Source organism: Eutrigla gurnardus, assembly GCF_963514095.1.
Source record: "Eutrigla gurnardus genome assembly, chromosome: 4".
In the NCBI taxonomy this organism is placed as follows: domain Eukaryota; kingdom Metazoa; phylum Chordata; class Actinopteri; order Perciformes; family Triglidae; genus Eutrigla; species Eutrigla gurnardus.
In genome coordinates this window covers 21,481,445-21,505,481 of record NC_139918.1, presented here as the reverse complement: position 1 = coordinate 21,505,481, position 24,037 = coordinate 21,481,445, and the positions used below count along the sequence as shown (strand labels likewise).

At 43.9% G+C, this 24,037-nt stretch overlaps 2 protein-coding genes across 11 annotated transcripts in view; one reads left to right on the top strand and one right to left on the bottom strand.

The window, feature by feature from the left end:
* Nucleotides 1-24,037, bottom strand: part of rab31 (RAB31, member RAS oncogene family) — a 188,389-nt gene that overhangs the window by 3,480 nt on the left and 160,872 nt on the right. The window lies entirely within an intron of this gene.
* Nucleotides 1-24,037, top strand: part of LOC311012350 (receptor-type tyrosine-protein phosphatase mu) — a 144,758-nt gene that overhangs the window by 108,791 nt on the left and 11,930 nt on the right. For 6 of the 10 annotated variants that reach the window (XM_084007766.1, XM_084007765.1, XM_084007770.1 and 3 more), the window contains 9 exons: nucleotides 83-163; nucleotides 831-857; nucleotides 2,700-2,711; nucleotides 3,962-4,155; nucleotides 8,420-8,507; nucleotides 9,985-10,061; nucleotides 14,851-14,887; nucleotides 21,216-21,313; nucleotides 23,686-23,802. In XM_084007766.1, coding sequence (XP_083863892.1) covers nucleotides 83-163; nucleotides 831-857; nucleotides 2,700-2,711; nucleotides 3,962-4,155; nucleotides 8,420-8,507; nucleotides 9,985-10,061; nucleotides 14,851-14,887; nucleotides 21,216-21,313; nucleotides 23,686-23,802 — 731 coding nt within the window. The remainder of the gene's footprint in view (nucleotides 1-82; nucleotides 164-830; nucleotides 858-2,699; nucleotides 2,712-3,961; nucleotides 4,156-8,419; nucleotides 8,508-9,984; nucleotides 10,062-14,850; nucleotides 14,888-21,215; nucleotides 21,314-23,685; nucleotides 23,803-24,037) is intronic. The other 4 variants (XM_084007764.1, XM_084007767.1, XM_084007772.1 and 1 more) reach the window with 2 other exon arrangements.

Here is a 24,037-nt window from a genome sequence, read left to right as displayed (position 1 = left end):
TAAATTGGGAATACTACCTCCAACACTAAGCAACGCCAGACTATTGATCGCCTTGTGTTGTGTTCTTTTTCTCCATCTTTAGCTGGATCATCACCCTCTTCCTTCACGCTGCCTAAAGCCAACACTCTTAGTACTTCCATCCCCACCAACGCCTACTACCCAGGTAAACACACGCTGAGCCTGTATGTCAACATAGCAGTGTTTACTATAGAAGCAGCGCTGTCGAGTGAAGCCGGGAGCTGCGATATTGAATCATAAAGAAACCTGCGAGTGCAAAGTGTGTCAGGATGAATTAATAGAAGAGAACATTTCCAAAAAGCATTAATTAGTTTTATGTTCTTGCTCAGACGTACTAATAGAGTAATGGGTAGTGTTGATGAATTTAAGTGCTTTAAAAATTAGAAAACAATTTCACAAATGAGAAGGTAGATGAATTGACTTTAGATGGGGTTTTCACCCTGCTATATCTACAACAGACAGTGTTTTACATCACTTTGCAAAGATGGAATTTAGCCGTTTAATCGTGACTTCAGTTTCTCCAAATAATATGCATAATTGTACGTCTTATGTAATCAGATCACGGCTCATTGATTAGATGGAGCGAAGGGCAGCTAGATTTATAATCAACTAAACTTAGTGGATAATTAGCTTTTTTTTTCTTGGGAAATATGATATGTTTCTTGTTCTGCTGCTTGGCAAGAAACCAACATACTGTCTGTTATTTTTGTTGTTGTTGCTGTTTCCTTTTGTGGATTTATCTTGGTGTCTCTTATTTACTGCAACTCTCTTTCCTCCTCCAACTTCTGCACTTGTTATGGGGGTATGAGCAGATCCCTTTGTGCCAACCGCTATCTTAGGTGAGACACATTTTCTTTTCCCATTGCTGTTGATTATTTACTCTTACCTCTATGTTGAAGTACGCTGAAGAAAATGACATTACATTCATAAGATGGCTGTTTGAAGACTTACCTGTGAGGATAAAAAAAAAAAGCACAGATTTTGTTTTTTTTTATTCTTGGCATTTTTTGGTTTGGTTGATTCTTTTTTTTTTTTTTTTTTTTTTTTTTTTTTACTAAAAATGGCTTCCTCACCTTCATACCTGCCTGCTGCTTCTCCCCCCCTCCCCTCCTCCACCCTCCTCCTTCCTCCCCTCTTCCTCTCCCTCCCCGTCAAACGAGGGGCTCTCCTGGGCTGAGGCTGGCTTCACTCCATCCCATCCGCATTGCGTGTCGTGCGTGTGATGTCACATACGTGTTTGACCTCTCATATGCATGGACAGACATGTGGACTGGATGTGGGGGGAGTGTCTAAGGGGGCGGCGGGGAGGGTGTCGGTGGGGCAGTTGGCCCCAGCGCCGAGGCTACAGTGTGCTGAAGCTCCTAGCAGCTGCACTGAGACACAGAAATTAAACGGTGTGAGAGGGAGACAGAAAAACACTCTCTCTTGGCCTCTCTCGCCAAAAAAACAAAACAAAAAAATCCTAAAAACGGGCTGCGTTCGGTCTGAACATCTAAAGTCTTGCATTAGCTGTGCTACCCTCCCTTCCCTCCCCTCTCTCCTCACTACGCATTTAACTCCCCTCCCTCCCTTCCAAAACAACAACCTTTTCTATTATTCTTTTTAATGTCGCTCCCCCTGCCTTTGGCTAACTGCTAGTGACCTACTTGTTTTTATTTTTGCCCGTATTTATCCGTCTTGTTCAGTGATAAAATAGAATTTATTAAAAAAAAAAGCATTTTGTTCCTCTGTTAATTATTACCCGCTTTTGTCGAACATGCATAGCAGCCCAAAGTGCAGAATCTTAAACGAGCAGACGCCTTTTATACCGGCATGATGTAGCTACTAAGTGGGGCACTAGAACTGTAATTATTTAATACTCAAGGCCAAGGAAGATGTAATAAGCAACTCCTGCTTCACCACAAGCGCTGGAACAACATTCACTTGTGCAAAACTTCTAGTTAGGGCGCATTTTCCTCGTTCTGCGCACAAATGCAACTCGAAGCGGCGTCTTTCATCATCACTGGTGTGACAGCTGCGTATGTTAGTTCCATACTTAATGAAGCACGGAACAATTAGCATGAAATTACCGCGACTAGGAAAAAAAGGTTACAAGCTTTCGGTTGTGACACGTTGTGTCACAGCATTGTCTCATCAGTTGCGGTTAATGATCACAACTGATTCGATCATAGAGGAGTTGTAATGTTTTTTTATTTTCATCGCACAGTCCTATTGGAAAAAAAAACATTTAAAAATGAATAAACAAATAAAAACATTTGCTTTAAATACAGGTGTCACCACTAGCACATGCAAATATGATTATAACAATTAGAGAGAAATCCTAAATGTCAGAATGTTCGATTAAGTCAATCAAGTCAGAGATTTGAAACAATCCAGTATTTCACCATTATTTTCTCCCTTGAAATCCATCACTTCCTTGTTTTGTTTTTTTTCTTTTACTTTCCTCTTGCAATGTTGAAATTTCCCCATCCATCCACCCCACGCACCCTCTTGACTAGGCTTTCTACCTAGGCAGTTTGGATTGAGAAAGGCATGTGATCGTGCCCTATAGCGTAGCTTTAAAAAAACACTCTACTGTAACAGGTTCTCATGCTGTATTGTTGCTTATCCCCTCTCTCCTCTCTCTTCTCCTCTCTTTCTCTTTACATACGTAACCTCTTATTTATCTGCTATCTAAAAAGTGCCCATTAATGGTAAGTTTTCCCAAGTGGGCCCTGGGTTTTAGGGGAAGGAGGTGGTGTTTACTCAGAGAGCGAGCCGAAAGTGAGAGGCTGCTTCTGACATGGACATTACGACATTTATTTGCATGACCAGTGGACATGTTAGCATCTCACCACCCTCCGTATCGTGCCACCAAGCCACCATTAGCCTAGCATGGTCAAAGTACGTACGGTGCCCCATGGCAGCATCACCCCATGCATTCTCCTTCCATCTCCGCTTCCCTCCTGTTTTCTTTTTTTTTCTTCTTCTTCTTCTTTTTTCTTAGGTTTGATTTATTTATTTTTTTATTCTTATTTTTTTCATTTTTCGGGGGACGAACGGGGTGGCAGGGGTTCGAATCCACGCTGTGTTCTGTGTGATGCTTCCGACGGTGCCTGCTGCAACATGCTCACTGTGGCCCGCCGCACCCCCTCACATCCTCCTCCTCCTCCATGTTTCTGGACACCCTCCATTGTTCGCTGGCTCCCCACAGCATCTGTGCCTCATGTCTGCCACTGACTGGATTACAGTATGAAAGAGCTGGAATGGACTCTGACTCTCAACATGAGCTGCAGCCCAAACCAGCATACTGTACTGCCAGTAAAAACAAAAAGAAAACAGAAAGAAGTAAACTTGTTGTTTTACAGCATCATGTGGATTTTTTTACGACTGCTCTATACTGTTTCTTGCAGTTGGCGGCTGCTGACTCCTTTTATTCTGACAGTAGCCATATTAAATGCTAATTGTGCAAGCTGTACTCAAATGCCCTTGCATTTTAATGGTTCGGCTGCTCTACAGTACAGTAGGCCTGTAAAATTATATCTATATATTTATATTTTCCAGCCACACATTGAGACAGATGGACCTGAACCTTCCCACCACATGACTCATCCTATTACTCAAAGATGTTGTGTTGTTGTGACCATCCATAACAAACAGATTACTAGTTGAGAGTTGTTTGTCAATCTGGAGGGTGGTGACATAATGCTTGACAGTAAATGAGATAATGTGCCATCTGTTAATGGGAACACTTGTAGCCGAGATATGAAATTGTAGAAGAGGGACGACACCTAGGCAACCGAGCCTCAAGGCCTAAATCGTTTAATGGCTAACAATAACTCTATTCCTGTTCCAAGCATTATGTCACCGGAATGATGTCTGACAACACGCCGATCCTACCTCTCAGTCCTGACCTGCTCTGGCCTGTCCTTGTGGTTTTTTGTGTCCCCCCCCCCCCCAACAGATGAGAGCCAGAACATGGGCAGCGACACCAGCAGCCTGGTGCAGTCGCACACCCACTCGCTGAGGAAGCGTGAGCCGGTGGACGTGCCGTACCAGACGGGTCAGCTGCACCCGGCCATCCGCGTGGCCGACCTCCTCCAGCACATCACCCAGATGAAGTGCGCCGAGGGCTACGGCTTCAAGGAGGAGTACGAGGTAGGCCGCCGCCGTGTGTGCAAACACAAATGGAGCCTGGCAGGTCGACTTCGCAGCATCTCCACTCCTCGAGTGGAGATGCTGCGATGTTCATCAGTCTGATGCGAGGCTTCGTCTGTGTCTACACTCTCCCATGTCTCTCTCTCTCTCCTTCTGCCTGTCTATCTCTCTCTGTTTCGCACCGCACAGCAGAACTGTTTTGTTTCTCCCCAGATGCACTTTTATGATAAATTGTTAATGCACCCCGTCTCCGTGTGTTTACGGTGTGATTCGTTTTGTTGTTCATCTGTTCCTTGTTGTTTGCAGCAGTCGCGTGTGTTTATGTGTGTGTGTGTGTGTGTATGTGTGTGTGTGTGTGCATGTCAAATGCTGCTGTCCCAGTTCCCCTCAGAGACACAGCTGTAGATGAACTGAAGCCCCCCCCCCCCCCCCCCCACACACACACACATGTCCCCTTCCTTTATGTGAATCAGGTCCGCCCGCTGCTCTCTCAACACTGTTGTCACACGCATTCGTCATCTGACACCACGCCACTCGCCGACACCAAAACAGAAGAATTTGTGCCCCAGAAGAGCATCAGTCTCATTTCTTCTCATTAGCGCAGGAGGGCTGGCAGAGTTTGGCGGCGCGCCAACCCTCTCCTCGCCATCCCCTCAGCACCACACCAGCCGGCCTCATCTCACCCCCGATGCCACGTTTTAACAGACTGGCTTCCAGCTATACTTTTTAAATCCTCCTTTTGAAATCTGACATCACGCTGGCCCTTTTCCTTGGTTGTATTTCCACTTTTTTGTATTCTTACATCTTCTGTCTTTTTTTTTATAACCCCACCCCCTCCTCACCTTCTCTATTCAAACTTTCATAGCATCTTTTTTTCTTCACCCAGTGGAAAGTATTCCCTTTACCTCTTCTGTTCATTCTCTTGCTTCATCTCTTTTTTTTTTCTCTAATTTACTTATCTACTCCCCCTTTGCTCTCCCTCTCTTCATCTCCCTCCCTGCTTAGTCCTAACTATGTGTGGGCCAGATTTATCAGTAATTAACTCCCCACTTCCCCGTCATGACTGCGGAATTAAATAATGCAGCCTCCCATTGCTACCTGCAGCATCAAATCATTAAGGGGCTGGAGTGCTTTGGGCCGCCCTCCGGGCCTAATCCATTATGAATAAAGGTGTTTTGGGTTCACGCTGCATGGCATCATACGGACACATAACAGTCCATCAAAAGGATGCGATGCTACAATGGAAGATCCAACCCCATCGCCTTACCCCCGCTGTCACCTCGCCGTCCACAGCCTGTTGCAAAAAAACACCCAAAAAGGGCTTAAGGGATGCTGGAAGTGTGTAACGGAGCTCATTCTCACTCGGCTAGAGCGATTCATTTGTATGTTGTGTTCCGCTACTGTCTTTTCTATATCAATCTGTCTTATGGTTAATGCCCTTTTTTTAACCCTTTTATTATTGATGATGAGATTGGGGGCCGGTGCACCTCTAAACCTGTTGACTTACATTGTACCATATCTCTCTCTGACCCATGCTTCTTGTTATTCTGTACGTTTAACTTTGGATCAGATAAACGAGGTAAGCCAATACTTTTTGGTTCTTTGTTTTTTTTTTTAAACTTGTAGATGATATCACAAAACCTGACAGATTGATGGTGCTTGTTGGCTGTTTTTAAGGCCCTGTGGGATTACATCTTCTCACATATGTGATCTAGTCTGAAAAGGGCATTTACCAACAGAAGCTATGTTACCAAAGCATTTGGCATTCCACAGGTTATGAAATGTATGAAATAGTGCAGATTTTTAAAAACATTCTTCATGTCAAGACTTTTTTTAATTGATTTTTATCCTCATAATCAGATACTGTGAGAATCATCAATTATCCACAACTTGATGTATCTTTATAAAGCTTTTCAGAAGCATACTGGCTACCGCACCACTACAATGAAAATGAAATAAACTAATGCAATGTACATTTTGCATATTTTGGAAGATAACACCCAGCAACTTCTGACGTTACTCTAGTCGAATCCTAATTGAGGTGTGGGTCTTCAAATGCATGAGTGTGTTTCATTGTCACATAATTAAACCCACCAAACCCCCAAACTCATTTACACCAAACACATGGTATGCCACTGCACAACACTTCACACTGATTGGTGTATTCTTTACAAAAGCTTTATAAAGCCATGTTTGAAAGGAACTACAACAAAGTAATTGCATGTCCAAAATCCGTCTGCACGTTTACGCACATGTTTGACTTGGCGGACGGCAAGGTGGGAAACAAGCTTCAGCTGCTTGAGAAATGTTATGCTGTCATTGCATTGCACTTGTTTTCAGCTTGTTTTTAACGTGAAGGTGTTGCATATTATACTGTGAGAAATTCTATAGGCTCCAACCACAAATGATCACTGGTCAGTTTGAATGAGTCTCCTTTTCTCACACAGTAAATTATTCATTCAGAAAGCAACTCGCTGAACAACTCCGCTTCTTTGTGTTGCCATCCTTGTTTAATTAATTTTTCATCATTTCTTTTACTTTGCGTGGTCTGCATTTGTATGTCAAGTACTGTGTCGTCGCTCCACTGTTTGTAGGTGTTCCCATAGTGATTGTATGCAGATAAAGCACTGTGCTTTTTCACTTACTCACTAAGTGGTTACGGACAAAGAAACATCATAGCAGCTGGGCCGGGATCACAGCAGGTAGCCTGTAATTAAAAATCTACCAAGTTGGATCCGGGCCAATGGGAAGAACTGGTCACTTAACTGGAAAAAAGTACCTGCTGATGCAATAAAAAAAATAAAGTACAACACTGACCGTGACTGCGAAATAGTTTTTACAGGTTGAGTCAGCCGTTGTTTTTCAATCACTGTCACATCACTGTGTGATGAATGTGAGGCAGCCAATTAATCCAAAGTGTGGGTACATCGCCTTTAAATTGAAAGCGTTCATTTAATCTCCCTCCTCACGGGACTCTTTATCAACCATCATTTCTTTTTTTTTCCCTGAATGGAGCCTCTAAACAGCCTGAGGAATAAGACAATAGCGTTTGAGACAGATGGGGTCACACAGTTTAAGAGGGAACTATTTTAAAGTCGCCGGGTAGCGCGTCTCGGCGTGAAGATGATTTGTCTTCGGATGCTTGATATTAGAGAGTATCCTTCAGAGTGACAGAGGGAACGACATTGGCCTGTGCACTTACTCAAGACATACTGCCACAGGAGGAGAGGCCTATACGATCCATCTCCGAGACTTGCTTCTGTCTTCACTGGAAGGCTGGGACATATTTTCTATCATATTAAAGCTGTTTCTCAGTGAAATCACTAATCCTCGGGACCTGATACAGGAATGTGTCCTTGTGCGGTATCTGAAAGGCCTTTATTTGCTAGACAAACGGCCTCCTGCCTGCCGTGCAGCACTGAGACGAATGAAACCATCAAGTCCTAGAACACTGATGATTGAAGACAATGCCCACCTGCTCCCTCCGACTGACCAGCCACACTAGAAGCAGCTCTCCAAACAATCTGTTTGACCTCCCATGAATGCACCCCGAATCTTTACTTGCAGATGGTCTGCATTCTAATGTATTAGCCCATTTATTTATTTTTTAATGTGCATTAGCTGACTATCAGAATAAGCCAGAACAATAACATGTTTTTGTTCAGGCTCGTCTGCTCGGAGCCAGCCCATCCCACCACCCCTGCTGAACAGCGGTGGAAATGGCAGCGGAGATGTATTTTCATAATTTGGCTTAATTGTGCCTGGTGTGCCATCAGAATGGAAATCTCCCCAGCGAGAGATGATAAATATTTCATGAGGGTAATCTAAGCGGAGCGGTTTTGATCTGCAGACGATGAGCTGGCTTTATTTATTTATTTATTTTCTCCCCGCGTTGAACTGATTGAGTCCTTTCAGAAGAGGCAGACAGACAGCCGCCGCCGCCGCGGTGGCTCCGCCCTGCGCAGAGCGGCACAGGGGGAAGAGGTTTGAGCGTGACACCCGCCGCTTCTGCCCTAATGGCGCTCGCTGTTTGTCACCGCTCCCCGGGATCCACCAACCCTCTCTGTGTTTCATGTGTAATAATGATGTGAATATATCTCTCCCCTTGTCTTCCTTTTCCATTTCCGATGTTCCCTTCCCCTTTTTTTTGAAGAGCTGAAAGAGGAAGACTGTTCTTTAGCCTGGTTATCATTTAGAGTGCTCACACATGACACCATATTTCATCTCTTCCCCCCCTCCCTCTCTCTGTTTTCTGTCTTTTCAGAGCTTTTTTGAAGGACAGTCTGCGCCGTGGGACTCTGCCAAGAAGGATGAGAACCGCATGAAGAACCGATATGGGAATATTATTGCATGTGTGTACAAAGCACCTCCTGAGCGCTCATGAATTTTTGTGTGCCGTTCCCATTCTTCTGGCTGATTTATTGGCCAGGCTTGTGACTCTGGATAACTGTAAGCTGCTCAAACAGAGTTTTATTATCAGCCAACGAGAGCAGCTTTGACCTTTTCCAATCTACTTTTATATTCATCTTCCTGCAGCTTTTTTTGCGGGGCGTTATGAGAAATAAGCCATGCAGCATAATGGTACATAACGTGTAGCCTCTGCAAATAATTCCAGGGATGTTGAATTTGATTTCAAAATTAATTCTTATTGCATCTCTAAGCTTGCTGATTATTGCTGATTGGACAGTTAATTTTAACCCTCTTCAATCGCTCCTTTAAAGGGTGAAATCGGAGAAAATGACTAAGTTACTTAGTTTAGGAATGATGTCGTATGTTAATTTATATATATATATAATATGAGCACTATCTTGAGTCAAGCTGCATGGATTCCATTTCACAAGTGTGTCTGACCATAAATCTATGTCCTTATTCAGAATAATGGTATTGTGGTTCAGCCTATTATACAGTGTCCACATTCTGTTCTCACCTCGCTCTCCCCGCTGACCTTATCAACATTGATTGAACATTTTCCATCCTGCAGTTTTATACACCTGAGCTGCCCCTGATTTAAAACCAAAGATGTGTGCGTCATCCAAGCTCGGTTACAGCGTTTCTTATGCGCATTTTTAAGTATCACATTAGAAAATTCCATAAAACTATCTAAAGTTATGAAAAATGTTTTTACACTTGCTTGAGGTGGATTTGACTTTTATCAAAGAATAGTCGATGGGCTAAATATGGAAACACCTTTTGCCAAATATATTCTTGACGTAGCGAGCATTTAACTCATATGACTGATCAGCTGTTTTCACTATCAGCGTCTCCTCAGATACTCTCATAACGTGCAAATGCTTGTCTTCCATCTCCAGACAGTTTGAAACATGGCCACTAGTCGCTGACATGACAGCTTGCCCAATTGAAACAAAGACCTCTCTTGATGTTTTTCTCTCATGGATGGTTAGTTGGCCACGCCGATTGATTTTGTTTCCGGTTTTCACCCTCTACGTCTTCTGCTCTGTTGCCTGGCAGATTATAGACATGTGTATCCCATAACGCCAACTTCAAAACCCGTAGCCAAGGTTATCCACTAAAAGCAAGTTGATGGAAATGCGACCTTATCACGTTTCTTTTTTTGCAACACATTTCACTTGACAGCTAAATGAAAACATGGCCAGTCACGTGACTTTTCACCCGCCATGTTGCATTCCTACGACTGTAACCAGTCGTACCACAGCACGACGCCCGTGGCACAAATGGCCAGTCCTCCGTCACCACCTTCTGTTCCTGTTTTACACTCCGTGTCTCCGTCCCTCTCCCACTTTGCTTCTCCTGATGCCCTCGTTAATATGATTAATTCAACGCTGGTTTCTTCCTCTGCCTCTCTTCCAGATGATCACTCCCGTGTCAGACTGCAGGCCCTGGAGGGAGAACAGAGCTCCGATTACATTAATGCAAATTACGTTGATGTAAGTACACACACCAGCCAGTGCCACCAACGCAAAGGTCACCGCGCTTCCTCTCGGGGAGAGAGAGGGCGCTGGTGCCGTCGTTGCAGGGGGCCTGAGGGATGAAGCAGCCCCTTCTGCCTGCCCATCATACGCACACACACACACACTGCTGTTATATTCAACTTTAGAGGGCTGCTGTATCACTCTATTCATTGGATATATTAAGAGGAATGAAGATCAGAGGCTGACAGCGCTGGGAGAGAAAAAAGGCAAAGCAGCACACAGGGGAGACTGAGGTTATAGTTTTGGACTTTGCTTTGAACAACAACATGAACACGCTGTGAAAAAATAGCAAAAATGAGAAGAAAAGGAGGAGAAATTCCTGGGCTGATTAGTAAGCAAAGTTAAAACAATGGTTCAAAGTGGAAAAAAGAATATCGGCTAAAGAGAGCACAATATGGTGCCTTTAAGATCACAAATAGAAGTCAGTATAGCTACGATAACTCTTCTGTTGCTTATTTACATGATCACTTGTGGTCAAATTATATCCATCAAGTTTAAGATTCAACATTTGCTCAAATGAGGTCCTTTCTCTTTGCCGTCAGAAAAATGATTAATGTCATGTTCTGATTTCCTCCCTCTGTAGAAGAGGTTTGGTGGTTGAGGCGACTATTTGGTTAAGTTTAGTGGATCGTGGTCATGGTTAAACAAACATATCAGGCTCATTTGCAGATTTGCACATGTATTTTAGGATTAAACAAGAACATGTTAACATGCTTGTTCAAAAATCACTTTTCTCTTACTGTCTACGTGAATATACCTGTATTCATCTATACCAAAAAAGGCAGCGTTTTAGCGCTCGTCTCTTGAGGAATCATTTTTGGACCTTTGAAACCAACGTTGACTTTTGTTCTGCAGAGTCAAAGTCTTCCTGCACTTTACGATCTATCTCATTGAGATGTTTTGCAGCACAATAACACAACTGCTGCCTTTTATGTTCCTGCCACTGTTCGCACATCTTGTCATTGTCACGTCCGGCCCTCTCAAGCAATTGAACAAACAACCAAAGTTGTCATCTTCTGGTGAGAACAATCTTGAGAGATTGCAGGGCTGTTTTTCCAGCTCCACTCTGCTTCACATCCACACAAGGCGGCTGCCTCGCTCGCCGACTAGCGAATCAAAGCGAGACGCGGCAGCTATCTACAGAGGTTTTTGTTATGCGTCTTACCGCGGGGAGAGCACTCGCCGAACAGCACTCGCATGCACTTGAGTGACTTAGCATACCTATACAGTAAGTAAAAGTCATTAAAAAGTGGCGTGAGACATGCCTTATGTTGAAAAGGGAACTAACCCACTTAGCTCACACAATATAGAACCTCCTGATCCGACCTGATTTTCTGTTGATAGCGGTGTTGATAGCAGGATGTGACCAATCACAGCGGCTCTTTGGCCTCTTTGAGCAGATGCTTCCGCTCCATGCGTAATGGCCTGGTGATGTACCTGACTCTCTAAGTGGCTTTCTGCTCAGGAGAGAACTCTCTGTCTCCCATCTCCCCCCCCTCCCCGCCCCTCTAATGTGGTAATTTGTAATCTCTTGTTACGCCTTGAAACATAAATTCATAATGCAAGGTGTGCCACGGCAAATGCAGGGGGCTTAAATTATTTACCTTTCCCACTATTCAGTTTATGGCCCATTATGCTGCGGAGAAGGGCCGCTGCAGAGAAGAGACTCACAATAGAGAGGGGGCCCATTATAAGATAAGAATACGCGCATATTAAAGAGGGCTCTGATTGAAAAGGATTTCCACTGCTCCGTCAGCTTCATTGAAAAAGTACTTAGTCGGAATGCAGGCAGATGGGTAATGATGTTTTTGCTCTTCAGAAAGCTTTTTAACCCATCTAGAATCTTGTCCTGCCCAATAAACTCTTATGTGTGGAACATTTCCCACAGTGTTTGTTATTGTACTCTATTATACTGCCGATTATTTCAAGTCATGTACGAGTAAGCAGAGCCGGTGGGATGTGGTTCTTTCTTCTGCAGCTGAGTGAGTATTTTCATAAGCATTTAGGAGGCGAGGAAACAAAGCGTAATAGCCTTTTTTTTTTATCTGTGCACATGGGGCAAACCGACTTTAGCTTGGGTTGTGCAATGGATGCTAAAATAATGCAGTCATGTGCTACGGAGTTGACCATGTGCTCATAAATGAAGTCCGGTACTCCTAGCTTGTGCTCCTAATGATAACAAACTCATGTTTTTCCCACTGCAATAGCTACTCCTGACAACTAAAGCATGTTTATTGTAGGACTTGTATTATTAAGGCAACCTGACTGACGTGCTGTGATGTAATTTACCCAAACACAATTTTATTGAGAAATATACACGGTGTAAATGTTGGCACAGTCTCTTACAGCGTTTCCCAACCTTTTTGTTGTTTGGCTACAAAGATTAAAGCTGGGGTAGGCGGTATATTTTTAGCTTCGTTGGGCAAAAAAAAAAATACATAATATCTTTTCAGTATGTTATAATTCACGTGGTCTGAGAGAGAACTAGACTTCTGCACTGCCTGCTGACTCAGGCTTTAGAAAATCTAACATGTGATGGGAGAATTTTGCCTATCACAGATAATTTCAGTGAGTTCCTATTGCCTATTTTGCTAGTTCAACTGTTCGTAATCAATTTGAATGTTACTTTTAATGCCTGTGACGTAGGATAAAAAAGCAGGGCATAGGGAGGAAGTTGTCATAGGTCCAAAAACACAGGACTCTGACTCAGGAGACCACTGTTTGTGTCCCGTGTGAAACAAAAAGTCAACATTGATTTATTTGTCACGTACCTCTGTACTTAAGTAACGCCACTTCTGTAGTTATTTTAACCGGAAACCACAATCTTTTCCTCAACCTAACCAACGAGTTTTGTTGCCTAAACCTTGCAGGGGCTTGTGTAGGCTTAGTGAGCACTTTCTTTGCTGGTCATTCATAGAAAAATTACTGTTAACATTTTGTGAGAGCTCACATAAAATGTTGTTTGAGGAGTCGTGCTCATCATAGTTGAGTGTTAGTGTGAGCGAGTGATGTTTTTTTGTAATTTGAGGCCTGAATAGGTGGAAGAAAAATTAGGCAAAAGAAGAAGAAATATTATTCTGTGTCAGTTCTCCTGCCGTCAGTCATCTGGTTGGGAACCACAGGACAGCTAATGATGCAGAACCCACCTTAATTCCCTTATAGTTTTACTTTATACAGTTCATTAGTTGTGCATAATCAAAAACATTACAATAAATTAATACAAAACAACCTACACAATACATCTGGGGCTTCCGGGGCCCCTCAGGGTCTGGGGCCTCAGGGCAGGTCCTCACGTTGCTCTTTTAGCTGTCCAGCCTTGCTGGTCTCTAACTGTGTAGCATAAGAATATTACACTTGCCAGTAAACATAATAGAGACAGCACGTACTTACTTACTTTTTCTTATAATTTAGCAAAGCAAATAATTAGTGCATACATTTACTTTGTACTATAGGTTATCGGGTTGGTACCCCAGATTTGTAAACATGGGCTATTTAATGATATTCAGGCTGAAAGCAAAATTCATGCCTGGAGGCAAAAACAATTCATACTGCATACTTCTGACCCTCTACAGCCCACTGTTACTGGAAGGGATGAATGTAAATGATCATTGTAATGAGCAATGCAACAAATTCAAAGAGCATAACACACATTTAAATTCCCTTTAGTAATTTACACATCCCTGGAAACAAAGCCCTGTTCAATTAATAATTTCAACACAGGCACATTTCTGTATTCATCTCTTTGTGCTGATCACGAGGAAACACTCTTATGTACCTAATAAGTAACATGCGTCCAAAGCGCCACAAGTCCAATTATAGTAAGCTCTACTCACCTGACAGTCACTGTCAGGGCCTGCCTTTCTTCCCGTCTTCCCCCCTCTAATCCGACAGCGTACGGGGCCTCCACTTTACTTGACAGAACTTACATGAAAGCACAAACAAATCTCCTCCTCAGTCCAGAGATAAAGAAGTCATTAAAAATGGAGGACAGTTGAATGAGCTGAAAGAGCCCTGTGGATGAGAGAGAGAGAGAGTGTGTGTGAGGAAAATATCCTTTGTGTCTTTCTGCCTTCATTGGAGGAGCGTTAATCACAGTCCAAGTTAAATTGAATATGAGTGAGATAAGCAGAGCAGCAGGGGTGGGTGGAGGAGGGTGGTGGAGGTGGTGGGGGGGAAGACAATCAAGAGGAGGCAGGGCCAGGCAGGGAAGAGCCTTTAAGTCCTAATGTTTTGTTTCCTGCCTCGTATCTCCGGAGAGAAGACAAGGAATTGGACAAATAAAACTTGAAGGGATTAGAGTAATCCACGAGACTAGGGGCCTATTGTGAAGATCAGTGCTGTTAGTTGTATCTCGGGGATTATCATCACTTTGGCTGCTCACTCCAGAGGTGTGCTTGCATGATGGGGAGTGTTTGTGCATCTTTCGCATCCGGCAGCGTCCGTCACGAGCTTTCGGTTGAAACAAAGAAGTGAATGGGTGTACGGCAGCAAACGGCTGGCAGCCCGACCGTAAACATGTCTCCAACAACACCTACACTAACGTACATTTCCCATGCAGAAACGGGACATTTTTTAAATCTGTTCCGTTCAGTGGTTTGTGTGATGTTGAAATAATCTCATATCCTGATATAACAACGAATAGCTAAGACAGTGTGTCGTCTCAGAGAGAGATGATGATGATTCATGACAGCTGCTCTTTTTAGAAGTCAAAAGTAAGACTCACTTTTTTTCTCTCTGTTTTCAGGGCTACCACAGGCCCAATCACTACATCGCCACTCAAGGTAAGAACAAGAACGCTGTTGAAAATTGCCACTCTGTGTTTGAATGAGTGGGCGGTGAGAATTTAAGGCTGTCTTGTTTGTTTGGGGGGGGGGGGGGGGGTTCGATGTGTGCAGGTGTCTCTCTGAACATCTCCATTGTTGTTTACATACACTCTGTGATGCTCAGTCAAGTGTGTGTTCGGGGAATCTGGTACTGCTCGGTGCACACACACACACACACACTTACGGACCTCTGAGCAAGCAGAACAGCACGCTTCCTCCCTCCCCGTGTCTTCCTTTCGGTGGTGTGGGAGCGATTAATCAGGCAGTCTGGGCGAAAGCTGAATAAATAAATGGATTAGCTGACATGTACAGGCACATTTTGTCACCGTGTTAATCTGGCCGGCAGATTCGCGGGGCGAGGAGCACTTACCGTGACCCCCGGGGTTAAGTCTGATTGATGGTTAATTGTTATGAATTTTTCGTCAAGAGGCTCACTCCCACATGGCGGGGCTGCGTGCGTGGGGATTTTGCGTACCACTTTAGAGTGGAGGGAAAGGGAGGTATATGAAAAAAAGAAGAGGCGTTTTTGCGAAGAGGCCTTAATGGATTCACAATCTGCTTCGGCGGATCTGGGAGTTGCATAATCACCTGTTTATTAGTGCATTGCCTCTCTTCCTCGGTGTCTCAATTAAAACAACCCTCTGTTTGCTCTTACTCCAGAATGAGACGGCATACTAATCAGGCAGCGGCCGCTCTGTTTGTCTGCCTACCTGTGTGAGGCGAGTCAAGCGCTCCAAACGAAGTCCGGCTTTCCAGCACCGACCCTCTCCTACTGGGGGGGCTTGAGTTTACAAAAAAAAAATGCCACTTTAACAGGCACTCCTGAAAGCATTTCGACTGGATTATTATGACTTCCATAATTGTCCTATCATCATTAAGAGCGTTCGATATTTCATTTTCAAAAAAACATGCATATGGAGATCAGCACTCAGAGAAGCCCACTCGAAGATGAAAAGCCCGAGAAGCCAAACGTGTTGCCGTTCAAATTAATTAGCCCCCTGTTTTCTCATTGAGCTTGCATAAGAAGTCCTCATTTTCCAACAACAGTATTACAGACGCTCTGTAGAGCCATCCAGTAGGAGAAGAGGGGAGGCGGCGGTGTGTGTGTGTGTGTGTGTGTGTGTGTGTGGAAACATCTGTATTCTCTGGGAGAGCAGGGCCTTTTATAATTCATCATCAGCTCCGGCAGACTGACAGGAAGGAAGGCTCAGTCTGCTGACACCGAGGCAGAGAGCAGCCCGAGATGATAGGAAAGCCAGACACAGACGTGTCTCTCTCAGTCAGACAAACTGCATACTGTAGCACCTGAAAAGAGCACCTGGGCATTGGCACAGTTGCTGAAAATGAGGAAGTAGTCTCCTCGCTCCCATAGTAAAGTTTTTCAGTGAGTGACACTTCCACCCGTGTCCACCGGGACCAGCGGTAGCACAGAAAAGTGATGATACCCGCAATAGTGCTGGTTGAGCTCCAAAAGAGCGTTCAATTGGTGGTGGGGGCGGTGGAGGATGTGCTTAATATGGCAGACGTGTGGGATAGCGTTGCCTCTGTTCTGTTCCACTATAAACCACAATGACACTCATTAGTTTGGTGGTTTATTGATGAGTCCCTTTGCTCCGTCAAGGTGACAACGGCAGGTAGAACAGCTGTCACTCCATAAAAGCCCCATCACCCGAGCACCCGCTCCTCATTATGTAGGTCATTCTCTCATCCAGGACTTTTTTTTTTTTTCTTTTTTTTTGCCGCAGCATTACAACGACTGACTCTCAGACTCTCAGAAAATTCAACCGATGCCAACTGCAGCTCACCTACTTAGCAGATTGAGCGCGTGCATGTGGCTCAGTCCTTCCAGTCCGCCGCCTTGCCTCTGTCCATTTCTGTGTCCCCCCCGTAGATCGTTTAAATACCGATCAGACACGGGGCTTCCTTCCGGTGCCTGACTGTGAATTACGCTGAAGCCGGGGTGCAAAGCAGCTCTGATAAGTCCCAGCATCCTCCCGGTGATGTGGAAAATATTCATGACGCGTGAAAAAGGTTCAATTTCATCAAGCTTTGCCCGCCTCTGGTCTTCTTCTCTGCTCATCCCTCCCCTTCTTCACGAGTGCCAAAATGTCACCAGCAGCGCAAAAGTTTTTATTATTTACAGGTTAACATCTCTGAGCCCGACGGGCGGGGGGGAGATAGAAAGAGAGAGAGAGAGGGGGCAAATCAATGATAAGTGAGTGTACATTATGCCAAAGTCTGCTGCATGTAATATTAATGGGCGATAGAGGAAGGCTGCGCCCGCGTGCTCGTCTGCGAGTGTGTGCGCTGCCGCGCGTGGATCGAGAGTTTTGCGGCGTGTACCTGGCTGGGGGATTTCTGCAGCTGTCACCCTCCTTCGCTTCTGAGGAGGAACAGGCCTCGTCCCGAAAAACACAGCATCAGCTGCTGCAGCATTAGCTCCCTGACAGCTGGAAGTACCGGTGTTCTTCCTCTGTGAAGTGCCTCCTCCAAACTTCTCCAACTAGGCCCTTAAGAGCCCAGAGCTCTCCAGTCAATTTCTCTCCTAACTTGTGGCTAAAACCTTTAAGACGGCAAACATTCCCTCAGTGACTCCTCTTTAAAGCCGGCACATCACTACGAAGTCACCCGCCACGCTCCTTTAAGTCCAACATACTTGCTTAGTTTTTGCGATTATCACAACGTTATGTTTGCTCCTCACAGAGAGTTGAACCAATGACCAAGCACGCTATTACCTGTGGCACTTTGTGAGATTCAAATAGGACAAAATAACTGAATTTGCATTTGCCAGTTAACGACTGATAACTTGCAAATCGAGCAATTAACAGTGAATATGCGACTTCCGTCTCACTATCACGAAAACTCAAATTGTTTGACTCATCAGCCATTCTTCCTTCTTTCTGACCGTCACCAGGTCTCCTCCTCACCTATTCTCCATCTCTTCATGTAAATGGAAACATAAATTGGCCGGCGGAGGCTTGGCAGGAGCCTCCGATTGGATGATTTACCATATAATGCCAAGTGTTATTGTGTTACTGAAGTCCTACACACCAGCTGTCCTTCTTCTCAGTCTCTCTCTCTCTATGTCTCTCTCTCTCGAACTTCTCAGCAGTGTGTATCCTCCCTCTGGGACGAGTGTGGGAGGTAGCGGAGTGGGTGGTTCAATCAGGTTGGGTGGTTATTGGAGAGACTGGAAGTTACCGGAATTGGAGATTGAGGTCCTACAGTTACAATCGAAACAAAACACCTCACGCGTAGCAGGGGAAGTGTGGGAATACAAATGCGAGCTTTGTTCCAAATGTCTAGCTATCCAGTTGGGATGGAAGTAAGTCAGCACGACTTACGTTTTCAGTTTTACAAACAAAACAAAAAACACAGCTATTATGCTGCAAAACTGTTCTTGTTTTCCAAAGAGAGACACGTGAGCAGGCTGCTGTTTGGAGATGATGGTTCATTTTGAATCATTTATCCTTTTTCAGCAAAACGAAACAAAAAAAAAGTCCCCTGAATTTCATTGCAGAGTTTAAAACTACATGTCACATGAGGCTGTGCCTGAGTACAGTAGGAGGATAGGCAGTGAGCGTTCAGGCACCGCGGAGAGCAAATCAAACATGGCTTGATCAATCAAGTCATTAAAATGGTGATGGCACTTTGTTGATGCCTTGAGGGAAATTAGGTTAGGTTGCAGGAGACGTGAGCTAATAAGGAACACTAATATGGCAATAATAGCAAAAGATGCTACAACTTGTGTCTAATAGCTTCTCCTATACGTTTCCTAATGATAACATATGGTTTATGTGCAATAACACCTTTATTTAATTGAGCAAAACTATAACAACATCCATTTACAAACTCTCACCTAACTTGTGAAGTATAATCCAAGTCTCATTCATACAGTCTCTTTACTTGAACCTCCTAATTTAAAACACTTAAATAGTGCTTTTACAGGCGCTACTTGTCCCTGCGAATCAGACAAATATGAAACTTTTTTTTGAGAATTTAAGGTAATGTTGTGATAATTGATATGCAAATGCTTATTTTGAAGTATTGCTTTATTTTCATTTACATTTACCTTGTGGCTTAGTCATTAAGATGCATAACAAATTCTGTGATTGAAACAATCCATGTGCGATATATATTGAAAGCAGAAATTCCACCCCAAAAATGTATTATACTGTAAGTCTTTTGTGAAAGTCATATCCAAATTTTTAAAATTACAATTTTGAATTTCACATCCAAACTTGGAGACTGACCAAACATTGTCAGCCAGAAACTGATAATATACCAATAATAACAGGCTTGAAGGGCCTTTAGGCTGTTTTCTTAGCACGTAAATGACAAGGAAGAGAAACTATGTCGCTGTGTCTGTGCCATCTCTTAGCCTGAGTGTCTGCATAATTTGTCATGTCTCCAGGTAATTTGGGCCAACGTGGGAGAATACACAACTGCAGAGATTTGCATTCACTAATTAATTTGTCACAAGTAATTTTTTTTTCACTTGGTGCTTGATTAAAACTAATATTAATAATTTTAATTAACCAGAATAATAATTAAAATCCTATCAATCCACAATTATTGCTCAGTGAAGTTTTAAATATTAGAGGCAGTCAATGGTTTGCTGCTCATTTATTTTGATGTTCACCAGACATGGAAGGGTCTGGTTCAGTGGGAAGGTTGGTGTTGCAACAGATGAGGTGTAGTGGTAATTACTTTGAGCTACACACACACACACACACACACACACACACACACACACACACACACACACACACACAGGCTTTGGCATCATCTTTAAATGTGCGATTTATTTGTACTCCCTGGTTTTCATCCGTATTTAAGTCCGCTGTTATAGTCCGCTGCAGTAAGCACTTTGCTACGAATCTGTTGTAGGAAGCACTATAAATAAATCTGGTTTGACGTGTCGTTCAATGCTCCATCCGAGGAGTGAAAGTGGAGAGAAAATGCTCTATAAACTGCGTTGTTGCTGTAGCACTGTAATACCTCCAAATCCCCCGTGTGCAGTGTATTGTGTGTGTGAGTTGATCTGCTTCTCTGTCTGTCTGTGAAGACTGAGACGCCACATTATTGGCATCAAAAAACGTGTTGCCACAGCATCATAAACAGAGAGTAGTAAATAATACATCCAATTAATGTTTGAAAAGTAGTGCATTGACTTAAACAAGAAGATGAGAAGATAAAGATTAGAGAGAGACAGATTAAGGAGAATGATGGAACGTTTTGTGTATTACAGATTTTGACAATTATTCAAATTCATTAACAAACAAAACATACAAGGAATGTGATCCCCTCAAAGCCACCAGGCTCCAGTGAGGCCTTTTTATCATCATCAATTTAAAACACTAAATGTCCTATAATGCACCTCACTCACACGCGACAGAATCAAAATAAAACTTATCAAAACCATCTTTGTTAGTCTTAACACTGTTTCAACAATCACTAACTCTGGATTTATCCAAATAAACTCTTAATTCATATAAGAAACAGCCGTTAGGGCTCCTCAAAGCTACCAGACTCCATTGATGGAAACAACAATTTTACCTTAAAAACAAAATAAAACTCATCAAAACCATCTTTGTTAGTAATTGTTGAAAAATTGGTCAGATTTACTTTGGTTTTGTTGTTTCAGAGAAACTGAATAAGTAACAAGATAATAAGTAATACAAATATTTTAAAAAGTCGACATCACAAGAAAAACAAGCAGAACGGCATCTAGAACGCCTATTTTTACTGTGTTTTTGAAAACCTTACATGCGCTATTTCTTTTGGAAATAATGGTGTCAGATTGGTGCTGACAAATCTGGGTGCTCTACATAGAGCCCTGACCTCAACCCCCTTCAGCACATTTGGGATGAACCGGACCACCAACGATGAGCAAGGCTTGATCGCCCAACATCAGTGGCCGACCTTGTTCATGCTTCTGTGGCCGAATGAGAACAAATCCCTGCAGCCAGGTTCAAAATCTTGTGGAAAGTCTTTTTAGTGATTACATGTTCAACACTTGGTTAGATTGTTCGGTGCCAGCGTACTTTGTTTGCATCTCTGCATAGAATAAACAGCCTGTGGTTAAAAATAACACGATGCACGACAGAGTATACAAATGAAAATGGATATTTTTTGAAGGTCGGGAGGACTGAATGACTGGATTCGTCTGGAAAAAGGAAAACAGCCTCCGTTGTGAGGAACGCTATCAAATGGGACCAAAGAATGTAATAATAACATGACGGCGTGTAATGAAATACTCATTCCCTTTCTCTCACTCTCTAAGGCCCAATGCAGGAGACGGTTTTCGACTTCTGGAGGATGGTCTGGCAGGAGAACACTGCAGCTATCGTCATGGTGACCAACCTGGTGGAAGTGGGCAGGGTTGGTATTAATTAGATGTTCGCTCTTACCGCAGATCTCAAATAAGATTACCTTGCCCCCGGTCTAGTGACGGCCTGATTCCATCTTTTCTTTTTTCTTTTTTTTTTTACTGCCTTTGTGTGTTTGGACATCAGTGCCCAGATGTTGCTGTGTGTGTGTGCGTGTGTGTGTGTGTGCGTGTGTGTGTGTGTGTGTGTGTGTGTGTGTGTGTGTGTGTGTGTGTGTGTGTGTGTGTGTGTGTGTGTGTGTGTGTGTGTGTGCATGTGTGTGTGTGTGCTGGCTTAGTGAGGCATGGTTCTCGTGTGCCGCCAGCTCTTTTTCCATCTATCTGATCAGTGAGAAGTGAGAAGAAACTGATTGATGGCCTTCATTACCAGAGAGGCATCCAGGCAACTGAGTACTGTTTCATCTGAGTGGCTCTATAACAGGAGATTATACTCGGCCGTAGCCGCCAGCTCCTACCAGAATCATCTCTTAAATGTTGTCCTCATTGGACAAAAGGCTCGTGTTATTGAGTGGTGGTGGAAAGTCCATAATGTTCAAGCTAACGGCAGAGCCTTGACTCTCCTTTTTGTTCATTATAGCGTGTGGTCTGCCTCACGAAAAAAACCTAGTTCAGCCCTAATTTGTTCCACTTAACTCGCACTGAAGTTCCTCCCAATTGGGTTATAATCAAGAGAAAATGAAGGTCTTAACGTACAGTGTAATGCGTTGACTGCCGGGGGATTTTCTCCAGGAATTTTAAACACACTTGCACTGAAAGGCCCCTTAAACACGGGCACACCTCGATTTCGCTGATGTGCGTTTTTTGGCGGGGCTTAAATGTAGCAGAGCTGATAATGATTCATGGGCTCATCTCAAGGTACCTCATTAGGCCGTTCCTCTACAGTAGCTGAGCCCAGCCCGCCCCACACCTTCTCCACACCTGCTTAGCTGCGGTGGCGTCCTCGGCGGGCCCCCCCCCCTCCCCCCCCCAGCCCCCGAACCGTCTGTTATATGATCCTTGTCCAATGGCGGGCCCGATTGGCACAGTTGGTCACAGTGACGGCGGCTTCCTCGGAGGGGCCTCCCATAAAAATCACTCCGCCATATCACAGTGGGCCATCTGCTCGGCGCAGTCGCTGATGAACTCTGGGAAAAGATCCTGGCACACGCAGCCTCCGCGTCCCGCTGGTTTCACACTCAGGGGTGGCGCCCGGCACACTTTGATGTATGCGAGATTTGGTTTGGAAGGTAGTTCGCCGACGTGTGCGCGACGAGGTGACGCTACATGCGCTTCCTTTAAATACACTTTATCCATATGAACGGAGGAGTTCAAGTGCCGTGCAGTTCAGCAGCGTGCACGTGAGAGGGGAAAAAAAAGAACATCTGTGTGTACGCTGGCATAATTTAGCCCAAAGGCTCATTCCCCCCCCCCCCCCAAAAAAAAAAAAAAACAGGCGCCTGTTTCAGAGTGATCTAATAAGGTAATGGCTTTTGCCTAATTCAATCTGGCTGGAAGCGGACGGTGGATTTGTGATTGTCATCGGGGATTAGTCATCAGGGGTGTCGGGGAGAGAGAGGGACCTGAAAGCCACCCCCCACACCCCACCCCCGTCTGTGTCACTCCACAAAACCAAAAAACCCATTTCATTCCTAATCAGTGCATAGACTCCAGAAATGAAAATAGAAATCTCGTTGTGGCTGATGTTGCATTTATCCCTCATCCAAAAATTATCATTCTCTGATATACCTCCGTGATCTCGATCTCTATCGCCAGCCTCACTCCCCCAGTGTCTCCGGTTTAATTGAGTGGGGGGTGGTATCTTATGATACCTAATACATGTAATATTTCCAGTGGGGTGTTTTAGGTTTCTGTTGGGAAATCTGTTTTAAATAGTCGAGGGTTTATTATTTCAGATCATTATTGGATTGTCATTATATCTCCCTCATCCAATTGCACTGCGCTATTTTTCTTTCTACATTTTGTGCTATTTCTCCGCACCAGTAGTCCAAAATCTAAGGTAGACATGTGCTCTGTTACATAGTCTGTGCAGTCCAGGACTCATTCTCACATTATCGATGTGAGAATGAAAAAGCAATAATGTGAGAATGAGCTCCACGTCGATACATAAGATTCCCATTTACAGCAGATCCTTGACCAGGGGTTGAATCTAATACGAAGCAAATCTCATTTTGACTTCAGAGGAATGAAATATCAGGTGGCAAATGCTGGGTGCCAATTATCTTTAAAGGGAGGGGGGGGGGGGGAACTGAGCAGACATTCAAATCCTCGTGACAGAGTGTACAGTGAAATACAGCATTGTGCATGCAAATGTGAATGCAGTTAGCAACCATTGTGGTTATAAACCAGGTGTTTTTGTCCCTTTCAGGTGAAGTGCTGTAAGTACTGGCCGGATGACACTGAGATCTACAGAGATATCAAGGTGACGCTGATAGAGACTGAGCTGCTGTCGGAGTACGTCATCAGGACCTTCGCCGTAGAGAAGGTACACCTTTGAACCCCTATTGTCCACTAAGAGACACTAGACGTTTTGCAGAGCATTTACCTCCTCATCCTTCTGTCTATTGAGCAGCTAGCATGAAGAAGTTATGTGCCCCGGCACATAAGCACCTTTTAAAAAAAAGTTTCTTTACTTTTCAAACTTGTTTGTGCTGAAAATTCCTCACATTCCAATTATATTTCAACGAGCCACAACCACTTGGTTCCAAGTTACTAAAGCT